General features: G+C 37.7%; 1 protein-coding gene across 6 annotated transcripts in view; it reads left to right on the top strand.

Annotated features, from left to right (window-relative positions):
* Nucleotides 1–20647, top strand: part of CCDC148 (coiled-coil domain containing 148) — a 277310-nt gene that overhangs the window by 182419 nt on the left and 74244 nt on the right. For all 6 annotated transcript variants that reach the window (XM_061135101.1, XM_061135100.1, XM_061135103.1 and 3 more), the window contains one exon: nt 2308–2448. In XM_061135101.1, coding sequence (XP_060991084.1) covers nt 2308–2448 — 141 coding nt within the window. The remainder of the gene's footprint in view (nt 1–2307; nt 2449–20647) is intronic.

The following is a 20647-nucleotide window of genomic DNA, read 5'->3' on the forward strand; positions in this document are numbered from 1 at the left end:
GCAAATGATTATCGTGAACAAGAACCCATTATTTCATTATGCATTGTAAAAGGGTATATTCTAATGCTATCATTTCTTTTTTATTTATTTGGTTCCATTTAGAAATGTTATTTTGGTAATTTAAGTATGTATTACTTGAGCATCTATCATGTGCTAGCACTCTGCTAGACAATATAAGGGGAAAACAAAATACCTACATATTATGGCCTCTGCTCTAAATGGAAATAGAAATACTATGCTCAAAATAGAGAACAGTTATGATATGGTCAGTGAAATAATAAGAGAGATGAATGTGGGTTGGAGAATGTTTAGTGGCAGATATGGGACATGTGCTGGGCCAAGAAGCATTTTATGAAATAGGGGGGAAAAGGGCATTTCAGGTGAAAGAATAGTTTGGGTCACACCATGAGGCAAGGAATAAAGATGGTGGTATAAAGAGAGGAACAGGAAAAAATCCTACCTAGAGACTACACATTAACAAGGTTAAAATGGGGCATTAATTGGAGGTGAGGACAAGCGCATTAGATAACAAACAGAGAGGCCGAGGTTGAGAAAGGATAGCAATAGATTTAGGAGTATAAGGTAGACACAGGAAGCAGGAAGAAGGGAAGAGAGCAGTATCAACTGGTGGAGAGGCAGGGGAGAACAGTGTTATAGCCAAGGAATGAAAGAGTTTTAAACATGAAGAGGTGGTTGACAGAGTTAAATACCACCATAAGGTTAAAGAAACGGAGACCAATCCAGGAGGGAGACCCCTGGCAATATTTGACAGGGCACTTGATTTTGATATAGCATATTACAGACAGAGGGTAGATAAAGGAAGGAATGATTTGGAAGTAATAGGTTAGGACAGAAGGCATAGATGATCTTATTCTAGGAATAGGGTTCAAAAGAAGAAGGTAAATATGGCTAAGATTATCAGTAGTTGGGGAAACCTAAGTGTTGAAAAGCAAAAGTCTGAATTTCCTTGATATTCCTTATATTTTGATAAATAGAGCAAAATATATTTTTAGAAAACAAACTTTGAATAATGAAAGTGCAAAAAGAGCTTAACTAGTTATTTTAGTTCACCATATTTTATGATATTTTATTTACTCAATTTTCATTTCATATATTACTACAGTGAATCATGCTTATATCAAATATATGACCATGATATATTAAACTGAGAATGCTAGTTTCTTCCTTTTCCAAAAAAAATATTTTCTGCATAGGTATCCATCTCCTTCCTCTCTGCTTTGTTAGCTATATGTGTACATGGAATGTGTGTTTGCTTTTATTTTGTTAGTTTTATTGGTTTACTGCTCACAAAGATAAGACATGTTTATTATAAACATTTTTTTAAATTCCATGAAATGCTTCTATTCAGAGATAAACTATATTATTATTTTGGTAGATCTCCTTCCAAATCTCTTTCTATGAAGAGACAGATAGATGATATTTTATTTTAATGAGATCATACCATGAATGTAGTTTTGCACCTGCTTTTTTACATCTAATAATAGGTTGTAGATATTTTCTGTGTTGATGAATATGGAAATATAGAAACTTTTTCAATGGCAGTCGTTGCATGATGATGCTGTAATTAATTTAAGCCATTTCTTGTTGCCAGACACTTAAGACTCTCCAGTTTTTCTGTTTAAGCAGCACTGCAATGAACATTCCTATTGGTAATTTGTGCACATGTCCTGTTGATTGTCTTCTTTGAATAACTTCTTCAAAGTGGGATGATGGGTGAAAGACTATGTATATTTCATATTGTGATATATATTTACATATTACCCAGTGTTCTCTAGAAGTGCTGTACCAATTGTATTTCTACCAATAACACCTATTAGTACCCAGGAAGTTCTTTTAAATGTCTTAATTTTTTTCATCTTCATTCAGGCTCATTTTCTTCACTTATAAAAATCAGGATGAAACATATCAGGGATTCTTAAGTTTTAGGATATTAAGCCCATTTGAAAACTGTTGACTAGAAAATAGAAATAATGTTCCAGAAAAACACATCTGCAAAAACACAAAACTTTTACATAATATTTATGAGAATTCACAGATCTTTTGAAATCAAATCACAGACTCTTTAGAATTTCATTCCATGAATCCAAGTGAACAGTCTCTGAATGAGGTGATTTTTACACTTGCTTTCTACACTTTACACATACATCACACATGCATGTGCATGCAGAATTTTAATGTGTCCTTGGAAAGTCTTTAACATCTGCTTGATACAAAACCTAGTCTCCTTATGATCTGTGAAATCACTTGAGTGTATTTATTTATTGGATGAATTTCTATTTATTTCAGGTTCTTCAGTGGCGAGCCCGCCAGGAAGAGGTAACAAGACTGGAAATGGAAATCTCTGCCAGAAGAAGAGAAAAGGAAGAGGAGAAAGAGAAACTGTGGAAGAAGAAGGAATTGTTACAAAGAGAAGAGAAGAAAAAAGAGGTATTTATACTGTTGCTGCAAATGTGTGAATGAATATTTAATTGCCTGATTGAGATTTGATTGACTTTGGTCTTTGGCATGGAATCCTCATAGGCAGTTCTTAGAAAGTTTCATAAGGTTCTAGTGGAGTCTTGCTTGAATGTATTTGAGCTTCAGAGATTTATGTACCTGGAGGAAAACCCACTTTATTGACTTCATAAGCACAAGTACTTGTGATTAGAAGAGATACTATTGATAAAGAAAAGACAGGGTTTGTGGTTGTTGTTAAAGCATGTTCTAAGTAGGGACATGGCAAAGCCAGAGGTACTGGAATAGCATTTTGGTTGACTACAGTACAGCAAAAGACTATAAAAAGATGTATTTATTGGAAAATACACTATACTAGGGTCAGTACAATTCATAGACTCCCAAAAGTTCCTTTAAAGAATTTACTTCTTGGTTTATTATGTGTTAGATTGTTTGGTTTTTCATACTGATACAAATTCATCATCCTATTTTTGAATGAACATTGGTTTCCAAATTCTCAAAATATTGATTAAAACACTTATTTTTAAAAAGGTATTTTTAATTTTTATTATTTTTGGCTGTACCATGTAGCTTGTTGGATCTTAGTTCTCTGACCAGCGATCGAATCCATGTCCTATGGAAAGGAAGTGTGGAATCCTAACCACTGGACCTCGAGAGAATTCTCCAAAATACTAATAGCTTTAAAATAATTATTGACAGCCTGTGGAAGATAAAACATATTTCAGAGGGGATTTAAAAAAATATATAGGGTATATATTTAGGTATTTTATTTACCCATATCACAAAAGTGATAGAATTTATAGTAAAGAATACATTTCTTTAAGATTTTATGACTTGTGTGGAAATAATTCACAAAAGGCAATTTATGACCAATTCTATAACATGAAGAAAGGAATTTCCATTAATCTGTATTGACTTGATCTGGACAATATGTAAAATGTTTTCTTTTGGAGTTGCTTAAAGTGCTAAGAATGACTAATTCATAGTCCTTGATGAATAAATGTTTGCTTCGTGAACACAGTTGCTATACTTTAAGCTATATGGTCCATTGAAACCATATGAAACTCTTGTCTAGAAGTTTTTCCTTTAAGATTCAACCTGAAGAAAAAAATAACACTGTGTTTTTTAACGCTAAAAGTCAGGTTTTCTACATTTTTAGACTTCAGTTATCATTATTCTTGCTTGGTTTGTGCTCTTATGTCAGCAAATTGTTGTAGAGTCAATATGCGTGAAAAACAACATGTATAGAAATTATATAATTTTTGACAAAATGAGCTACAAAGAAGATGTGATTTACAGTTTAATTTCTAAGTGAGTACATTAAGTGGTGTCATCAAGTCCCCATCAAAAGAGATACTCATAAATATCAACTATGTCTCAAATAATATAGGGCTTCCCTGGTGTCTCAGATGGTAAAAGAACTTGCCTGCAATGCAGAAGACCTGGGTTCAATTCATGGGTTGGGGAGATGTCCTGGAGTAGGAAATGGCAACACACTCCACTATTCTTCCCTGGAGAATTCCATGAACAGAGGAGCCTGGTGAGCTACAGTCCATGGGATCTCAGAGAGTCAGACATGACTGAGCAACTAAAAACAAAAACGAACAGATGTGACCTATACACATTTCTGGGGAAAACTTATCAATTCCAACATTTGCTGTTATGAAACAACAGTATTGGAAAAGCATATCCTTAGAGATTTGTCACCTACCTGTGTGCCCTTCATAAAACTTCCTTTCTATAAATTAGTATGGCCATGAAAGGATGTATTTTGAAACATTTGTTTGCATGTAGTGTCATTTTAAGTGCCATACACAGAGCACATCATGTGACATGCCAGGCTGGATGAATCACAAGCTGGAATCGAGATTTTTGGGAGGAATATCAGCACATATATGCGGATGATACCACTCTAATGGCAGAAAGCCATTAGAGAAACTAAAGAGCCTCTTGATGAGGGGGAAAAATGACAGAAAAAAACCTGGCTTAAAACTCAGCATTCAAAAAATGAAGATCATGGCATCTGGTCCCATCTCTTCATGGAAAATAGATGTGGAAAAAATGAAAACAGTAACAGACTTTATTCTCTTGGACTCCAAAATCACTGTAGACAGTTACTGCAGCCATGAAATTAAAAAGAGTCTTGCTCCTTGGAAGAAAAGCTATGACAAACCTAGACAGCATATTAAAAAACAGAGACATCACTTCGCCAACAAAGGTCTGTCTAGTCAAAGGTATGGTTTTTCCAGTAGTCATGCATGGATGTGAGAGCTGGACCATAAAGAAGACTGACCACTGAAGAACTGATGCTTTTGAACTATGGTGCTGGAGAAGACTCTTGAATGTCCCTTGGACAGCAAGGAGATCAAACCAGTCAATCCTAAAGGAAATCAACCCTGAACACTCTTTAGAAGGATTGATGCTGAAGCTGAAGCTCCAATACTTTGGCCACCTGATGCGAAGAGCTGAATCATTGGAATAGATCCTGATGCTGGGAAAGATTAGAGGCAGGATGAGAAGGGGACGACAGAGGATGAGATGGTTGGATGGCATCACTGACTCAATGGGCATGAGTTTGACCAAGCTCTGGGAGTTGGTGATGGATAGGGAAGCCAGACATGCTACAGTCCATTAAGTCGCAAAGAGTCAGACATGACTGAGTGACTAAACTGATCTGGACTGAACTTGGCCTAACACCAAAACAGCAGCAACCACAACAAAGAAAACAGTGATGGAATGAATAATGAGCTCTAAGTCAAATTCATGGTCAACCTCTTGCAAATGTATGCGACCAAGGTATCTATTTTATTTATTTTCTTTTAAAAATTACTTCTTAACATTTAGAAAAAAATTAAAGTACAGAGCTTGATGAAATCAAAACATTAGTACTCATCACCTAGCATTGAAACTGTTAACATTTTTCATTCTGTTTCATATTTAATCTTATAGATAAAATTGAAGTCTTCTTTTGAGGACTTAACTCTGTACTATTTCTCTTCTTACCACCCCAAAGGAGTCTTGACCATGAATGTTATTGCTATCCTTCAGACCATCTATTGCTTTTAAAATATTTTAATTCTTTTACTTTTTTCATAAATATTTTCACACGGTATCATTTTGCAGCACGTGCTTTTTTATTTAACCATGTATTTTGAGATATAGCCATATTAGTAAAGACAGCTAGTTTATTCTTTTAATGACTATATTATGTTTCACTGTAGAACTAGGTTACCATTTATCCGTTCTTTGATTGGTTGACATGGAAGTTTCTTAAGTTTTGTTCTTGAAACTGTACTGCAGCAGCCACCATGTGTATAATGACCGGGGCATGTATTCACAGCTTTCTCTAGGGTATACCTTGGGTGGGAATCACTGTGTTGCAGGATTTGCATGTTTTCAACTTTATAAGACTTCTTTTACTTCATAAAATATTTAAACTATTCTTTTTGATTTTTGCCAATCTGATAAATCCCTTTCATGGACCACAGCCTTGTCATGGCAAAGAGGCTTACATAACTCAGTGAAACTATGAACCACATCGGCAAGGCCATCTAAGATAAATGGGTAACAGTGAAGAATTCTGACAAAATGTGGTCCCTTGAAGGAGGAAATGGCAATCCACTCCAGTATTCTTGCCATGAAAACCCCATGAACAGTATGAAAAAGGCAAAAAGCTATGACACCAGAAGATAAGCCCTGCAGGTCGGAATCTGTCCAGTGTGCTACTGGGAAATAACAGAGGGCAACTACTAATAGCTCCAAAAAATGCTTTGGCTGGGTCAAAGCAGAAACAATGCTCAGTTGTGGATGTGTCTGGTGAAAGTAAAGTTAGATGCCATATAGAACAATATTGCATAGGAACCTGGAATGCTAGGTCCATGAAGCAAGATAAATTGGACATGATCAAGCAGGAGTTGGCAAGTTTGAACATTGACATCTGAGGAATAAGTGAACAAAAGTGGACTGGAACAGGCAAATTTAGTTGAGATGACCATTATATGTATTACTGTGGGTGATAATCCCTTAAAAGAAATGGAGTGGCCCTCATAGTCAACAAAAGAGTCTGAAATGCATTACTTGGGTGCAACCTCAAAAATAACAGAATGATCTCAATCAGTTTCCAAGGCAAACTGTTCAACATCACAGTAATCCAAGTCTATGTCCCAACCACTGATGCTGAAGATACTGATGCTGACTGGTTTTGTGAAGACCTACAAGACCTTCTACAACTAACACCAAAAAAAAAAAAAAGATGTCCTTTTGATCATAGGGTATTGGAATGCAGAAGCAGGAAATCAAGAGATACCTATTTGGAGTAACAGGCAAGTTTGACCTTGGAATACAAAATAAAGCAAAGCTTAGGCTAACAGAATTTGTCAAGAGAACACATGGGTCTTAGCAAACATGCTTTTCTAACAACTCAAGAGACGACTCTACAAATGAACATCACCAGGTAGTCCACATTGAAATCAGACTATGTTCTTTGCAGCTAAAGATGGAGAAACTCTATACAGTCAGTAAAAATAAGGCCTGAAGCAGACTGTCACTCAGATCATAAGTTCCTTATTGCAAAATTCAGGCTTAAATGGAAGAAATTAGGGAAAAACGTTAGGCCATTCAGATATGATCTAAGTCAAATCCCTTATCATTATACAGTGGAGGTGGTGAATAGATTCAAGGAATTAGATCTGGTAGAAAGAATGTCTGAAAAACTATGGAAGAAAGTTAGAACATTGTGCAGGCAATGGTGACCAAAACCATCCCAAGAAGAAAGAAATGCAAGAAGGCAAAGTGATCGTCTGAAAAGGCTTTATGGATAGCTGAGGAAAGAAGAGAGCAAAAGACAAGAGAGAAAAGGAAAGATTATTCCCAACTGAATGCAGAGTTTTAGAATAGCAAGGAGAGATTAGAAGGCCTTCTTAAATGAACAATGCAAAGAAATTGAGGAAAACAAGAGATTGGGAAAGACTAGAGATCTCTTCAAGAAAATTGGAGATATCAAGGGAATGTTTCATACAAGGATAGGCACAATAAAGATCAGAAACTGTAAGGACCTAACAGAAGCAGAAGAGATTAAGAAGAGGTGGCAAGAGTACACAGAAGAGCTATACAAAAAAGATCTTAATGACTTGGATAACCACAATGGTGTGGTCACTCAACTAGAGCTGGACATCCTGGAGTGTGAGGTCAAGTGGGTCTTAGGAAGCATTACTACAAAGGGAGCTAGTAGAGGTGATAGAATTCCAGCTGAGCTGTTTAAAATTCTAAGAGATGATGCTGTTAAAGTGCTGTACTCAATATGTCAGCAAATTTAGAAAACTCAGCAGTGGCCACAGAAGACTGAAAAAAGTCAGTTTTCATTCCAATCTGAAAGAAGGTCAATGCCAAAGAATGTTCAAACTGTGCTCATTTCACATGCTAGTAAGGTTATGCTCAAAATCTTCCAAGCTAGGCTTTAGCAGTACATGAATTGAGAACTTCCAGTACAAACTATGTTTAGAAAAGGCAGAGGAACCAGAGATCAAATTGCCAACATTAGTACATCATGGAAAAAGCAAGGGAGTTTCAGGAAAACACATCTACTTCTGCTTCATTGACTGTGCCAAAGCCTTTGACTATGTGGATCACAACAAACTGTGGACAATTTTTAAAGAGATGGGGTTACCAGACCGCTTTACCTATCTCCTGAGAAACCTGTATGTGGGTTAGGAAGAAACAGTTAGAACTGGACATGAAAGAGCTGACTGGTTCAAAACTGGGAAAGGTGTACTCCTACTGTGAAGGACAGGGAAGCCTGGCATGCTGCAGTCTGTGGGGCTGCAAATAATATACTGATCAAAAGAACCAAGAGTAGAAAAACAGGTGGACATAGACGAATAATAAAAAAGAATTCCTAGATTTTACGCTCTGCTTCTTTAGGATTGTGGGGCTTAAAAGAGTTATTGAATAGACCCATGATAGGCAGACTTCTAAGATGGACCCTGAGATTTCCTGCTCTCCTGTGATACATACCCTGTATCATACACCAGATATCTGTAACTATCTAATTGGGTTATATTATATGGCATAAACAGCCTTGAGAAAGGGAAATAACTTGGGTGGGCTTGAAGTAGTTGCATGAACCCTTTAAAAGCAGAGAATTTTCTTTGGCTGGTCTAGCCCTATAACTATAATGGACCAAATATTGCCAGAAAAAAAGAAATGAGCTTGGAAGCAAATTTTTCTTTAAAGCTTCCAGATGAGGGCTCAGTTTTGTCAACACTTTGATTTTAGCCTTGTGATGTCATGACCAAAGAGCCCAGCAATGCCTTGCTGAACCTCTGACTTATAGTATTCTGAGCTAATAAGTGAGTATTGTTTCAAGTAGCTAAATTTGTGCTAGTTTGTTGCACAGCAGTTTAAAAAAATAATACAGATTTTAGTATCTGGAAGTGAAATGCTACTGTAACAAATACATAAAAATATGGAAATCTTTTTGGCTTTGGGAAGCAGGGAAAAATTGGAAAAATTTTGAGGAGCATGATAGAAAAAAAGACTAGAATGCCTTGAACAGACCATTAGTATTAATAGAAATATTGGTGTTTAAGATGTGGCTGGTGAGGATTCAAAGGAAGTGATGAACATGTTGTTAGAAATTGGAGAAAGGAGAATCACCGTTATGTTATGGCACTAAAACCTAGGGAATTTTGTCCTGTAGTTAAATGGAAAAACTTGCTAAATAATGAACTTCATATATAATGAACTAAAATTTCCAAGATATTGAATATACTACCTGTATTTTTATTTTGCTTCTTATAGTAAAAGGGAGTGAGATAAATTGAGAGAGGAACTGTTAAACTAAAAAGAACGAGGACTCGATGCTTTGGGAAACTCTCCACCTATCCAAATGGAAAAAGATTCTAGACTTAAGAGGTTATTTCCAATAGCACAGAGAAAAAGCTGAAAGTGTTAATGTGCAGCCATTTGTTAATAACCTTGAAAAGATCAAAAGGTCAGTGTATCCATTCATATAAACGACCTTTCCAAGAGATAAGGGGTGTTTCTCATAGATATTCTCTAAGTAGAGGACCTCAGAGAAGTTTAAGGTCAATTTCTCTCAACCACATCAGTAGAAAGCAAAAGAGAGAAGGGTTTATTTCAAAAAGACTTGTGTTTATTGGTTTTTGTCTAATGAAGAGAATCCCGTAAAATCCACAAGGTCCCACTGTGTTCTTGAGAAAATTTTATCAAAAATGCTGTAAGATTATACTGAAAGGGACAGAGAGAATGAATTGAAAGGAGGTTAATGGATTCCCCCAAATTCCATTGGCAGGAAGCAGGCTGCTAAAACTGCTCAGCCACCTGGCATTCCTAATAGTGCTACTATGGAACCAGACCACCCATCTAGGCTCAGAAGAGCTCTGTTAACTCTGTTAACTCCCCACCGCCTTGCACATAGAATAATTGTATCAGCTCTTAGTAAGATATATTGACAGTCTGACTGTTTGTGACCCCGTGACTGCAGCATGCCAGGCTTCCCTGTCCAACACCAACTCCCAGAGCTTGGTCAAACTCATGTCCCTCGAGTCGGTGATGCCATCAAACCAGCTCATCCTCTCTCATCCTCTTCTCCGCCTGCCTTCAATCTTTCCCAGCATCAGGGTCTTTTCAAGTGAGTCAGTTCTTTGCATCAGGTGGCCAAAATATTGGAGGTTCAGCTTCAGCATCAGTCCTTCCAATGAATATTCAGCACTGATTTCCTTTAGAATTGACTGGTTTGATTTCCTTGCAGTCGAAGAGATGCTCAAGAGTCTTCTCCAACACCAGAGTTCAAAAGCATCAATTCTTCGGTGCTGGTGCTCAGCTTTCTTTATGATCCAACTCTCACATCCATACATGACTACAGGGAAAACCATAGCTTTGACTAGATGGATGTCAGCAAAGTAATGTCTCTGCTTTTGACAGTATTGACAGTAAGATTGTATATAATCCCAAATGGGTCACTAAAGATCCAAATAGACTGATCATTCATTCCCTTATTTGCTTATTCAGTAAGTATGTACCAAGTGCCTTTAATGTGATACATATTACACTCAGTCCTTCATGCAACTGTAAGAGTTCACTTCATGCAAACAGATTGGTCTTTCTCTGATGTCTTTTTAAAAGGGTGTGTTTGCCCACTGTGCCACAAAGATAATGTGCAATTCTTGGTTAGGTCAATAGAAGTTCTTGCTAATAATACAGAAGAATTTCTCTTTTTTAATTTAATTTATTTTAATTGGAGGCTAATTACTTTACAATATTGTGGTGGGTTTTGCCATATATTCACATGAATCAGCCATGGGTATACATGTGTTCCCCATCCTGAACCTCCCTCCCACTTCCCTCCTCATCCCATCCCTCAGGGTCATCGCAGTGCACCAGCCCTGAGCACTCTGCCTCATGCATCGAACCTGGACTAGGGATCTATTTCACATCTGATAACATACATGTTTCAATGCTATTCTCTCAAATCATCCCACCCTTGCCTTCTCTCACAGAGTCCAAAAGTCTGTTCTGTACATCTGTTTGTCTTTTGCTGTCTTGCATATAGGGTCATTGTTACCATTTTTCTAAATTCCATATATATGTGTTAATATACTGTACTGGTGTTTTTCTTTCTGACTTACTTTGCTCTGTATAATAGGCTCTCATTAGAGCTGATTCAAATGCATTCTTTTTAATAGCTGAATAATATTCCATTGTGTATATGTACCACAGCTTTCTTATCCATTCATCTGCCGATGGACATCTAGGTTGCTTCCATGTCCTGGCTATTGTAAACACTGCTGCGATGAACATTGGGGTACACGTGTCTCTTTCAATTCTGGTTTCCTCATTGTATATGCCCAGAAGTGGGATTGCTGGGTCATATGGCAGTTCTATTTCCAGATTTTTAAGGAATCTCCACACTGTTCTCCATAGTGGCTGTACTAGTTTGCATTCTTACCAACAGTGTAAGAGGGTTCCTTTTCTCTGCATCCTCTCCAGCATTTATTGTTTGTAGACTTTTTGATAGTAGCCATTCTGACTGGCGTGAGATGGTACCTCATTGTGGTTTTGATTTGCATTTCTCTGATAATGAGTGATGTTGAGCATCTTTTCATGTGTTTGTTAGCCATCTGTATGTCTTCTTTGGAAAAATGTCTGTTTAGTTCTTTGGCCCATTTTTTTATTGGGTTGCTTATTTTTCTGGAATTGAGCTGCAGGAATTGCTTGTATATTTTTGAGATTAATTCTTTGTCAGTTGCTTCATTTGCTATTATTTTCTCCCATTCTGAAGGCTGTCTTTTCACCTTGCTTATAGTTTCCTTTGTTGTGCAAAAGCTTTTAGTTTAATTAGGTCCCATTTGTTTATTTTTGCTTTTATTTCCATTACTCTGGGAGGTGGGTCATAGAGGATTCTGCTATGATTTACATCAGAGAGTGTTTTGCCTATGTTTTCCTGTAGGAGTTTTATAGTTTCTGGTCTTACATTTAGATCTTTAATCCATTTTGAGTTTATTTTTGTGTATGGTGTTAGAAAGTGTTCTAGTTTCAGTCTTTTACAAGTGGTTGACTAGTTTTCCCAGCACCACTTGTTAAAAGAGATTGTCTTTTCTCCATTGTATATTCTTGCCTCCTTTGTCAAAGATAAGGTGTCCATAGGTTCATGGATTTATCTCTGGGCTTTCTATTTTGTTCCACTGATCTATATTTCTGTCTTTGTGCCAGTACTACACTGTCTTGATGCCTGTTGCTTTGTAGTAGAGTCTGAAGTCAGGCAGGTTGATTCCTCCAGTTCCATTCTTTTCTCAAGATTGCTTTGGTTATTCGAGGTTTTTTGTATTCCCATAAAAATTGTGGAATTATTTGTTCTAGTTCTGTGACAAATACCATTGGTAGCTTGATAGGGATTGCATTGAATCTATAGATTGCTTTGGATCATATACTCATTTTCACTATATTGATTCTGCCAATCCACAAACATGGTCTATTTCTCCATCTATTTGTGTCGTCTTTGATTTCTTTCATCATTTTTTTAAATTTTTCTATATATAGGTCTTTTGTTTCTTTAGGTAGATTTATTCCTAAGTATTTTATTCTTTTCCTTGCAATGGTGAGTGGAATTGTTTCCTTAATTTCTCTTTCTGTTTTCTTATTATTAGTGTATAGAAATGCAAGGGATTTCTGTTTGCTAATTTTATATTCTGCAACTTTACTATATTCATTGATTAGCTCTAGTAATTCTCTGGTGGAGTCTTTAGGGTTTTCTATGTAGAGGATCATGTCATCCGCAAACAGTGAGAGTTTCACTTCTTTTCCAATCTGGATTTCTTTTATTTCTTTTTCTTCTCTGATTGCTCTGCCTAAAACTTCCAAAACTATGGTGAATAGTAGTGGTGAAAGTGGGCATGTTTGTCTTGTTCCTGACTTTATGGGAAATGCTTTCAATTTTTCACCATTGAGGGTAATGTTTGCTGTGGGTTTATCATATATGGCTTTTATTATGTTGAGTTATGTTCCTTCTATTCCTGCTTTCTGGAGGGTTTTATATATATAATGGATGTTGAATTTTCTCAAAAGCTTTTTCTGCATCTATTGAGATAATCATATGGTTTTTATCTTTCAATTTTTTAATGTGGTGTATCACATTGATTGATTTGCAAATATTGAAGAATCCTTGCATCCCTGGGATAAAGCCCACTTGGTCATGATGTATGATCTTTTTAATATGTTGTTGGACTCTTTGCTAGAATTTTGTTAAGGATTTTTGCATCTATGTTCATCTGGATATTGGCTTGTAGTTTTCTTTTTTTGTGGCATTTTTGTCAGGTTTTGGTATTAGGGTGATGGTGGCCTCATAGAATGAGCTTGGAAGTTTACCTTCCTCTGCAATTTTCTGGAAGAGTTTGAGTAGGATAGGTGTTAGCTCTTCTCTAAATTTTTGGTAGAATTCAGCTGTGAAGCCATCTGGCCCTGGGTTTTTGTTTGTTGGAAGATTTCTGATTACAGTTTCGATTTCTGTGTTTCTGATGCATCTGTTAAGACTTTCTATTTCTTCCTGGTTCAGTTTTGGAAAGTTACACTTTTCTAAGAAGTTGTCCATTTCATCCAAATTGTCCATTTTATTAGCATATAGTTGCTGATAGTAGTCTCTTATGATCCTTTGTATTGCTGTGTTGTCTGTTGTGATTTCTCCATTGTCATTTCTAATTTTGTTGATTTGATTCTTCTCCCTTTGTTTCTTAATGAGTTTGGCTAATGATTTGTCTGTTTTATTTATCTTCTCAAAGAACCAGCTTTTAGCTTTGTTGATTTTGGCTATGGTCTCCTTTGTTTCTTTTGCATTTATTTCTGCCCTATTTTTAATGATTTCTTTTCTTCTACTAACCCTGGGGTGCTTCATTTCTTCTTTTTCTAGTTGCTTTAGGTGTAGAGTTAGGTTATTTATTTGATTTCTCTCCTGTTTCTTGAGGTAGGCTTATATTGCTATGAACCTTCCCCTTAGCACTGCTTTTACATTGTCCCATAGGTTTTGGGTTGTTGTGTTTTCATTTTCATTCGTTTCTATGCATATTTTGATTTTGTTTTTTTATTTCTTCTGTGATTTGTTGGTTATTCAGAAGTGTGTTGTTTAGCCTCCATATGTTTGTATTTTTAATACTTTTTTTCCTGTAGTTGACATCTAATCTTACCGCATTGTTATTGGAAAGATGCTTGAGATTGTTTCAATTTTTTTTGAATTTACCAAGCTAGATTTATGGCCCAGGATGTGATCTATCCTGGAGAACATCCTGTATGCACTTGATAAAAAAGGTGAATTTCATTGTTTTGGGGTTAAACGTGCTATAGGTATCAATTAGGTCTAACTGGTCCATTGTATCATTTAAAGGTTGTGTTTCCTTGCTAATTTTCTGTTTAGTTAATCTATTCATAGTGTGAGTGGGGTTTAACGTCTCCCACTATTATTGTGTTATTGTTAATTTCCCCTTTCATACTTGTTTTCGTTTGCCTTACATATTGCAGTGCTCCTATGTTGGGTGCATATATATTTATAATTGTTATATCTTCTTCTTGAATTGATCCTTTGATCATTATGTAGTGTCCTTCTTTGTCCCTTTTGATGGCCTTTATTTCATAGTCTATTTTATCTGACATAAGTATTGCTACTCCTGCTTTTTTTTGGTCTCCATTTGTGTGAAATATCTTTTTATAGCCCTTCACTTTTAGTCTGTATGTGTCCCTAGGTTTGAGGTGTGTCTCTTGTAGACAGCATATATAGGAATCTTGCTTTTGTATCCATTCAGCCAGTCTTTGTCTTTTGGTTGGGGCATTCAACTCGTGGCTCAGATCCTGAACTCCTTATTGCCAAATTCAGACTGAAATTGAAGAAAGTGGGGAAAACCACTAGACCATTCAGGTATGACCTAAATCAAATCCCTTATGACTATAAGTGGAAGTGAGAAATAGATTTAAGGGACTAGATCTGATAGACAGAGTGCCTGATGAACTATTAATGGAGGTTCATGACATTGTACAGGAGACAGGTATCAAGACCATTCCCAAGAAAAAGAAATGCAAAAAAGCAAAATGGCTGTCTAGAGAGGCCTTACAAATAGCTGTGGAAAGAATAGAAGTGAAAAGCAAAGGAGAAAAGGAAAGATATACCCATCTGAATGCAGAGTTCCAAAGAATACCAAGGAGAGATAAGAAAGCCTTCCTCAGTGATCAATGCAAAGAAATAGAGGAAAACAATAGAATGGGAAAGACTAGAGATCTCTTCAAGAAAATTAGAGATACCAAGGGTACATTTCATGCAAAGATGGGCTCAATAAAGGACAGAAATGGTAGGGACCTAACAGAAGCAGAAGATATTAAGAAGAGGTGGCAAGAATACACAGAAGAACTGTACAAAAAAGATCTTCACAACCCAGAGGTTCATGGGGTCACAAAGAGTTGGACTTGACCGAGTGACTGAACTGAACTGATTATCCCATTGCCATTTACTTTGTTGTTTTGGTTTCGAGTTTATAAACTCTTCTGTGTTTCCTGTCTAGAGAAGATCCTTTAGCATTTGTTTAAGATCTGGCTTGGTGGTGCTGAATTCTCTGAGCTTTTGCTTGTCTGTAAAGCTTTCGATTTCTCCTTCATATTTGAAGGAGATCCTTGCTGGGTACAGTAATCTGGGTTGTAGGTTTTTCTCTTTCATCACTTTAAGTATGTCGTGCCATTCCCTTCTGGCTTGAAGAGTTTCTATTGAAAGATCAGCTATTATCCTTATGGGAATCCCCTTGTGAGTTATTTGTTGTTTTTCCCTTGCTGCTTTTAATATTTGTTCTTTGTGTTTGATCTTTGTTTATTTGATTAATGTGTGTCTTGGGGTGTTTCGCCTTGGGTTTATCCTGTTTGGGACTCTTGGTTTCTTGGACTTGGGTGGCTATTTTCTCCCCATTTGAGGGAAGTTTTCAACTATTATCTCCTCAAGTATTTTCTCATGGCCTTTCTTTGGTCTTCTTCTTCTGGGACTCCTATGATTCAAATGTTGAGGCGTTTAACATTGTGACAGAGGTCCCTGAGGTTGTCCTCATTTCTTTTAATTTTTTTTCTTTTTTCCTCTCTACTTCATTTATTTCCACCGTTCAATCTTCCACCTCACGTATCCTATCTTCTGCCTCAGTTATTCTATTCTTGGTCCCCTCCAGAGTGCTTTTTATCTCAGTTATTGCATTATTCATTATTGATTGACTCTTTTTTATTTCTTCTAGGTCCTTATTAAACTTTTCTTGCATCTTCTCTATCCTTGTCTCCAGACTATTTATCTGTAACTTCATTTTGTTTTCAAGATTTTGGATCATTTTTACTATCATTATTCTGAATTGTTTTTTGGGTAAACCCCCTATCTCCTCCTCTTTTGTTTGGTTTGGTGGGCTTTTATCATGTTCTTTTATCTGCTGAATATTTCTCTGCCTTTTCATCTTGTTTGGGTTGCTGTATTTGGGGTGGCCTTTCTGTTTGCTGGAAGTTTGTGGTCCCTCTTTATTGTGGAGGTTCCTCCTTGTGGGTGGGGTTGGACAAGTAGCCTGTCAAGGTTTCCTGGTTAGGGAAGCTTGCATCAGTGTTCTGGTGGGTGGAGCTGGATCTCTTCTCTCTGGAGTGCAATGAAGTTTCCAGTAGTGAGTTTTGAGGTGTCTATGGGTTTGGTGTGACTTTTGGCCACCTGGATTTTTGTGCTCAGGGTTATGTTCCTGCGTTGTTGGAGAATTAGCTTGGTATGTCTTGCTCTGAGGCTTGAGGAAATAGAGGTGACCTGGGGGAGAAAAAGGAGAGCCAAAAGGGGAGAGAGCAATCAAGCCAGTAATCACACACTAAGTAAAAATGGGCACTGAAGATTGGATTCTTAAAGGTACAAAGCTGATAAAAAATACCAAAAATCAAAGATTAAAAATCTAGAGTAGAGGTTAGACTCTCAAAAATACCCTATTAAAATAACAAAGCAAAATCACAAAAATTAGAAAATATATATGTAAAGTTTGCTTTAAAAATAGGGTTTTGTTTTGTTTTTTTTTTGCAAGGTAATAGTAGGTTATAAAAATGAAAATTAAAGGATTGATAGAGTTCTTAAAATAATTTTTTTAATTTAAAAAATGATAATAGTAAAAATATATCTAGGATTTCTCTGGAGCTTTGTGGGCAGTGTGGGGTCAGTTCAGTTTCAGATAATTCCTTGTTCCAGCTTGTACTTCTTCTCAAGGTCTATAGGCCCCTTCCAATGTAGCCAGTGCTAACTACAGGGTTTTAATCTGTTGCACCTGTCACTTCCAAAGCAGTTCCCTCTTCTTCATTTATTTTGTCTTCCTCTGTTTGCAAGTCTCATTAGTATCTAACTTCTGCCCTGACACAAGGGGCAAAGGTGGTCACTTATTTAGGCTCACTTGTTCAATTGTGCTGCGGGGAGGGAGGAACACTGCAAATATCACTGGCGTGTGTGGGGAGTGCTCGCCGTGTCTGGGCCACACTGGGTTTGCCCCGCTCACGGCGTGTGTGCTTTCCCGGTCTACACTGCTCAGGCTCCAGGTTGCTCTGGAGGGGAACTGTCTAAGGCGGGCCCTGGGTTGCGAGCACTTCCCAGGTCTAAGCAGCTCAGGTTCAGGTTCCCGGGTACTCCACAAAGGCACAGCCTCAGTTGGGCCTGCGTTTTGTGCCCTTCCCAGGTCCGAGCAGCTCAGGCGACCAGGTGCGTGGTGAGCGTACACGCCCCAGGTGGGGCGGTGGGTCTCATCACCTCCCGCGTCCCAGCTGCTGGGCTTCCTGGGTGCGCAGCGGGAGCACCGTCTCAGGTGTGCCGTGTGTCTCCTCTGGGGAGCTGATCTCTGGCTGCGACCCTCCTGGCGGAAGTCAGCCGTCCAGGATCCCAGGAAGACTTGGTTAGTAACTGGGGAGCCTGCTCGCAGTTTGGTAGAGGATGCCCTCTCTGGGGCCAAGTTTGCCCCTTGCCTTCCGCCTCTGGATGTCACCCGCCTGCCTCTGGTGGGGGATGGGCCTGTCCCCTGCCGGCTAGTTCTCCTCTGGTATTTGCTCAGTCCTTTGTTCTGTGAGCGGCCTGGCAGGGCCTTAGGTTAGAGCTTTTCACAGGAAATTTCTCTCTTTTTTCCTCTCTGGCTATCCCATGGTTTGGGTTGCTATCTCACGTTAGCTCCCTCAGATTGCCCTCAGGGCATTCAGGCCCAGTCCTTACCCTAAGCAATGCAGCCCATGCCTCCCTGTTCAGCCTCCACTTGCTGGTGGTGGTTGCGAGTGTCTGGGCTACTTCTCTGCTGGGAGTTGTGGTTAGGCACATAATCTGTGGGTTTTATTTATTTATTTTTTCCTCCCAGTTATGTCGCCCTCTGAGATTCCAAAACTCCCCACAGACCCGCTGGTGAGAGGGTTTCCTGGTGTTTGGAATCTTCTCTTATACAACTCCCTCCCGGGAGGAGACCCGGGGATGGGTCTCCATCCCTAACTCTTTTGTCTCTCTTTTTATCTTTTATATTTTGTTCTACCTCCTTTTGAAGACAATGGGCTGTCTTTCTGGGTGCCTGGTATCCTCCGCCAGCATTCAGAAGTTGTTTTGTGGTATTTGCTCAGCATTTCAAATGATCTTTCAATGAACTTGTGGGGGAGAAAGTGGTCTTCCCATCCTATTCCTCCACCATCTCAGGACCCTTCCCAATAATACGGAAGAATTTCTTTTAGGGAAGAACCCTAAAACAAAAGGGTTAAAAGAGAAAAACTAAAAATCCAAAGTAGAATAAACTATATTTGAAATTTTCAATTAGTTAAATTAAGCCCAACTATATATAGTAAATTAAATATATATGCACATATACACAAACATACAAATGTGTATATTTGTGTACATAGACATGCACAATTATGGTGTGACTTTCCTGCTCCTCTCAGTGGGTATTGATGAGGGTTTAAGCTTGGGGTGGTTAGAATAGTGTCTTTGCCATTATTTATGCCTAGACCTTCTCTTATTTCCTCATCCTATATCATCCATCCTCACACTGGCCCATGTTGCTCTGATTGCTTCCTAGTAAGAATGCTCTTATGACAAAGAAAGTTATTGGTTTTGCCACAACTGGTCAGAGCTCAGGCCTTAGAATACAAAATTTTTGCCCTGACTGATTCCAAAAGGGTTCATCAGCTCTCTTTCTATTAATTCTTCTCTTTCCTGTTTAGGCCTTTGATTGCTATTGTATGCATTTGTGCACCACAGGAACTGCAGGATAGGGAACTGTCCTCTGCAATTTCCTTCAAATGTCTGTGACTGATTGCTTTTCATTTCCAGTGAATTCTCTGCTGTTGCAGAGGAGGGTGATATAGATCTTGGGGATTTAGGCAGTGGGAAAAAGAGCGTTTAGCATCTCCTGGTCCAGATCCTCCATCCTTTTCCCTCAAGCTGCTGTTTCTCAACCTTGAATGAAGAGGTACAGGGGAGGGAGAGGGAGATAGAGAAAGATTAATTGACCTAACTGGATCCCACTTAGAGTAAAATAACTTAAGGTATACTGCCAGTTTATGGAATATACCACTGGGGACCAACTGGGTTGGAAACACAAAAATCCACCATGGAGGCATTTAGTCAGGAAGGGACATTCAGATGATCTCAGATTGGTTTACAACACTTTTTTATATCTTTATAAAATGAAGGATATAGAATGTAAAAACTTTTTAGATGCTTTGGACCCTAAAAATGTCTCTTGAATCTCTCTGAACGCCAATTTGACCTCTTCTCTAAAATCCACCCACCCAAATCTCTCACTGCAAACTTTTTTGCAAAGGAACCTCTTGCTACTACAGCTAAAGGAGTAGCTGAGAACCATCTGGCTGAGGACCAATCTATTGAATGACTTCCCAACCTCTGTTTTGTAGTTTGCTCAATTACTAACTACCAGAAATGTGATCACACAAAGTTTAAGCAGGTGTTTTTCTTTTTAATTATTGGTCTTTTTATTTGGAAACTTGATAAAATATCCCAAATATTGGTGCTATAAAATCTAGCAGGTAAATTAACTATCAGGATTTTTTGACCAATGTCAAAAGGAAAAGATAGTTAATGTATATTTCATGTAGAAATGACTCCAAAATAAACTTGGGGGGTTCACATTTTATCTTCTGAATTTTAACCAGTCCTCCGAATGATGTTATATGAGTAAAGAAATGAATGTGATATGGGAGAAAAAAAGGATCATATAATTTTAAAATAATATTCTGTATTTTGTCATTAAAATTTAGAAATGAACATTAACAGAACTTATTAACTGATTATGACCTTCTAATATGAGTCCAAATGTAGAGTCAGCTCTTGGTATTTGACTCGGTAAGTGAGAGAAAGGTAGGATGGTAATACAAGAGACTCACTTTTTTAGTTTCCATGTCTTTCAAAGTGAAGATTTCCATTAGAATTTCTTTTTTAAGCATGGAAAAACTGATTATGGATCCTTCCTGATCTTTGTCAGGATACAATTTGAAGAAAAAGTCAGATGGAGGGGGAAAAAATAGCCAGGATGATCAAGAAGCAGATGTATTTGTTTTTCTGTAAAAGATTTCCCAGTAGGAAATTTTAAAAGTAAAGTCTTAAAAATTATCTCCAGGTGTCAATTTTTGGCTTCATTTTCTGGCTAGG

Source organism: Dama dama, chromosome 33 (genome assembly GCF_033118175.1).
Source record: "Dama dama isolate Ldn47 chromosome 33, ASM3311817v1, whole genome shotgun sequence".
NCBI classification, from domain to species: Eukaryota; Metazoa; Chordata; class Mammalia; order Artiodactyla; family Cervidae; genus Dama; species Dama dama.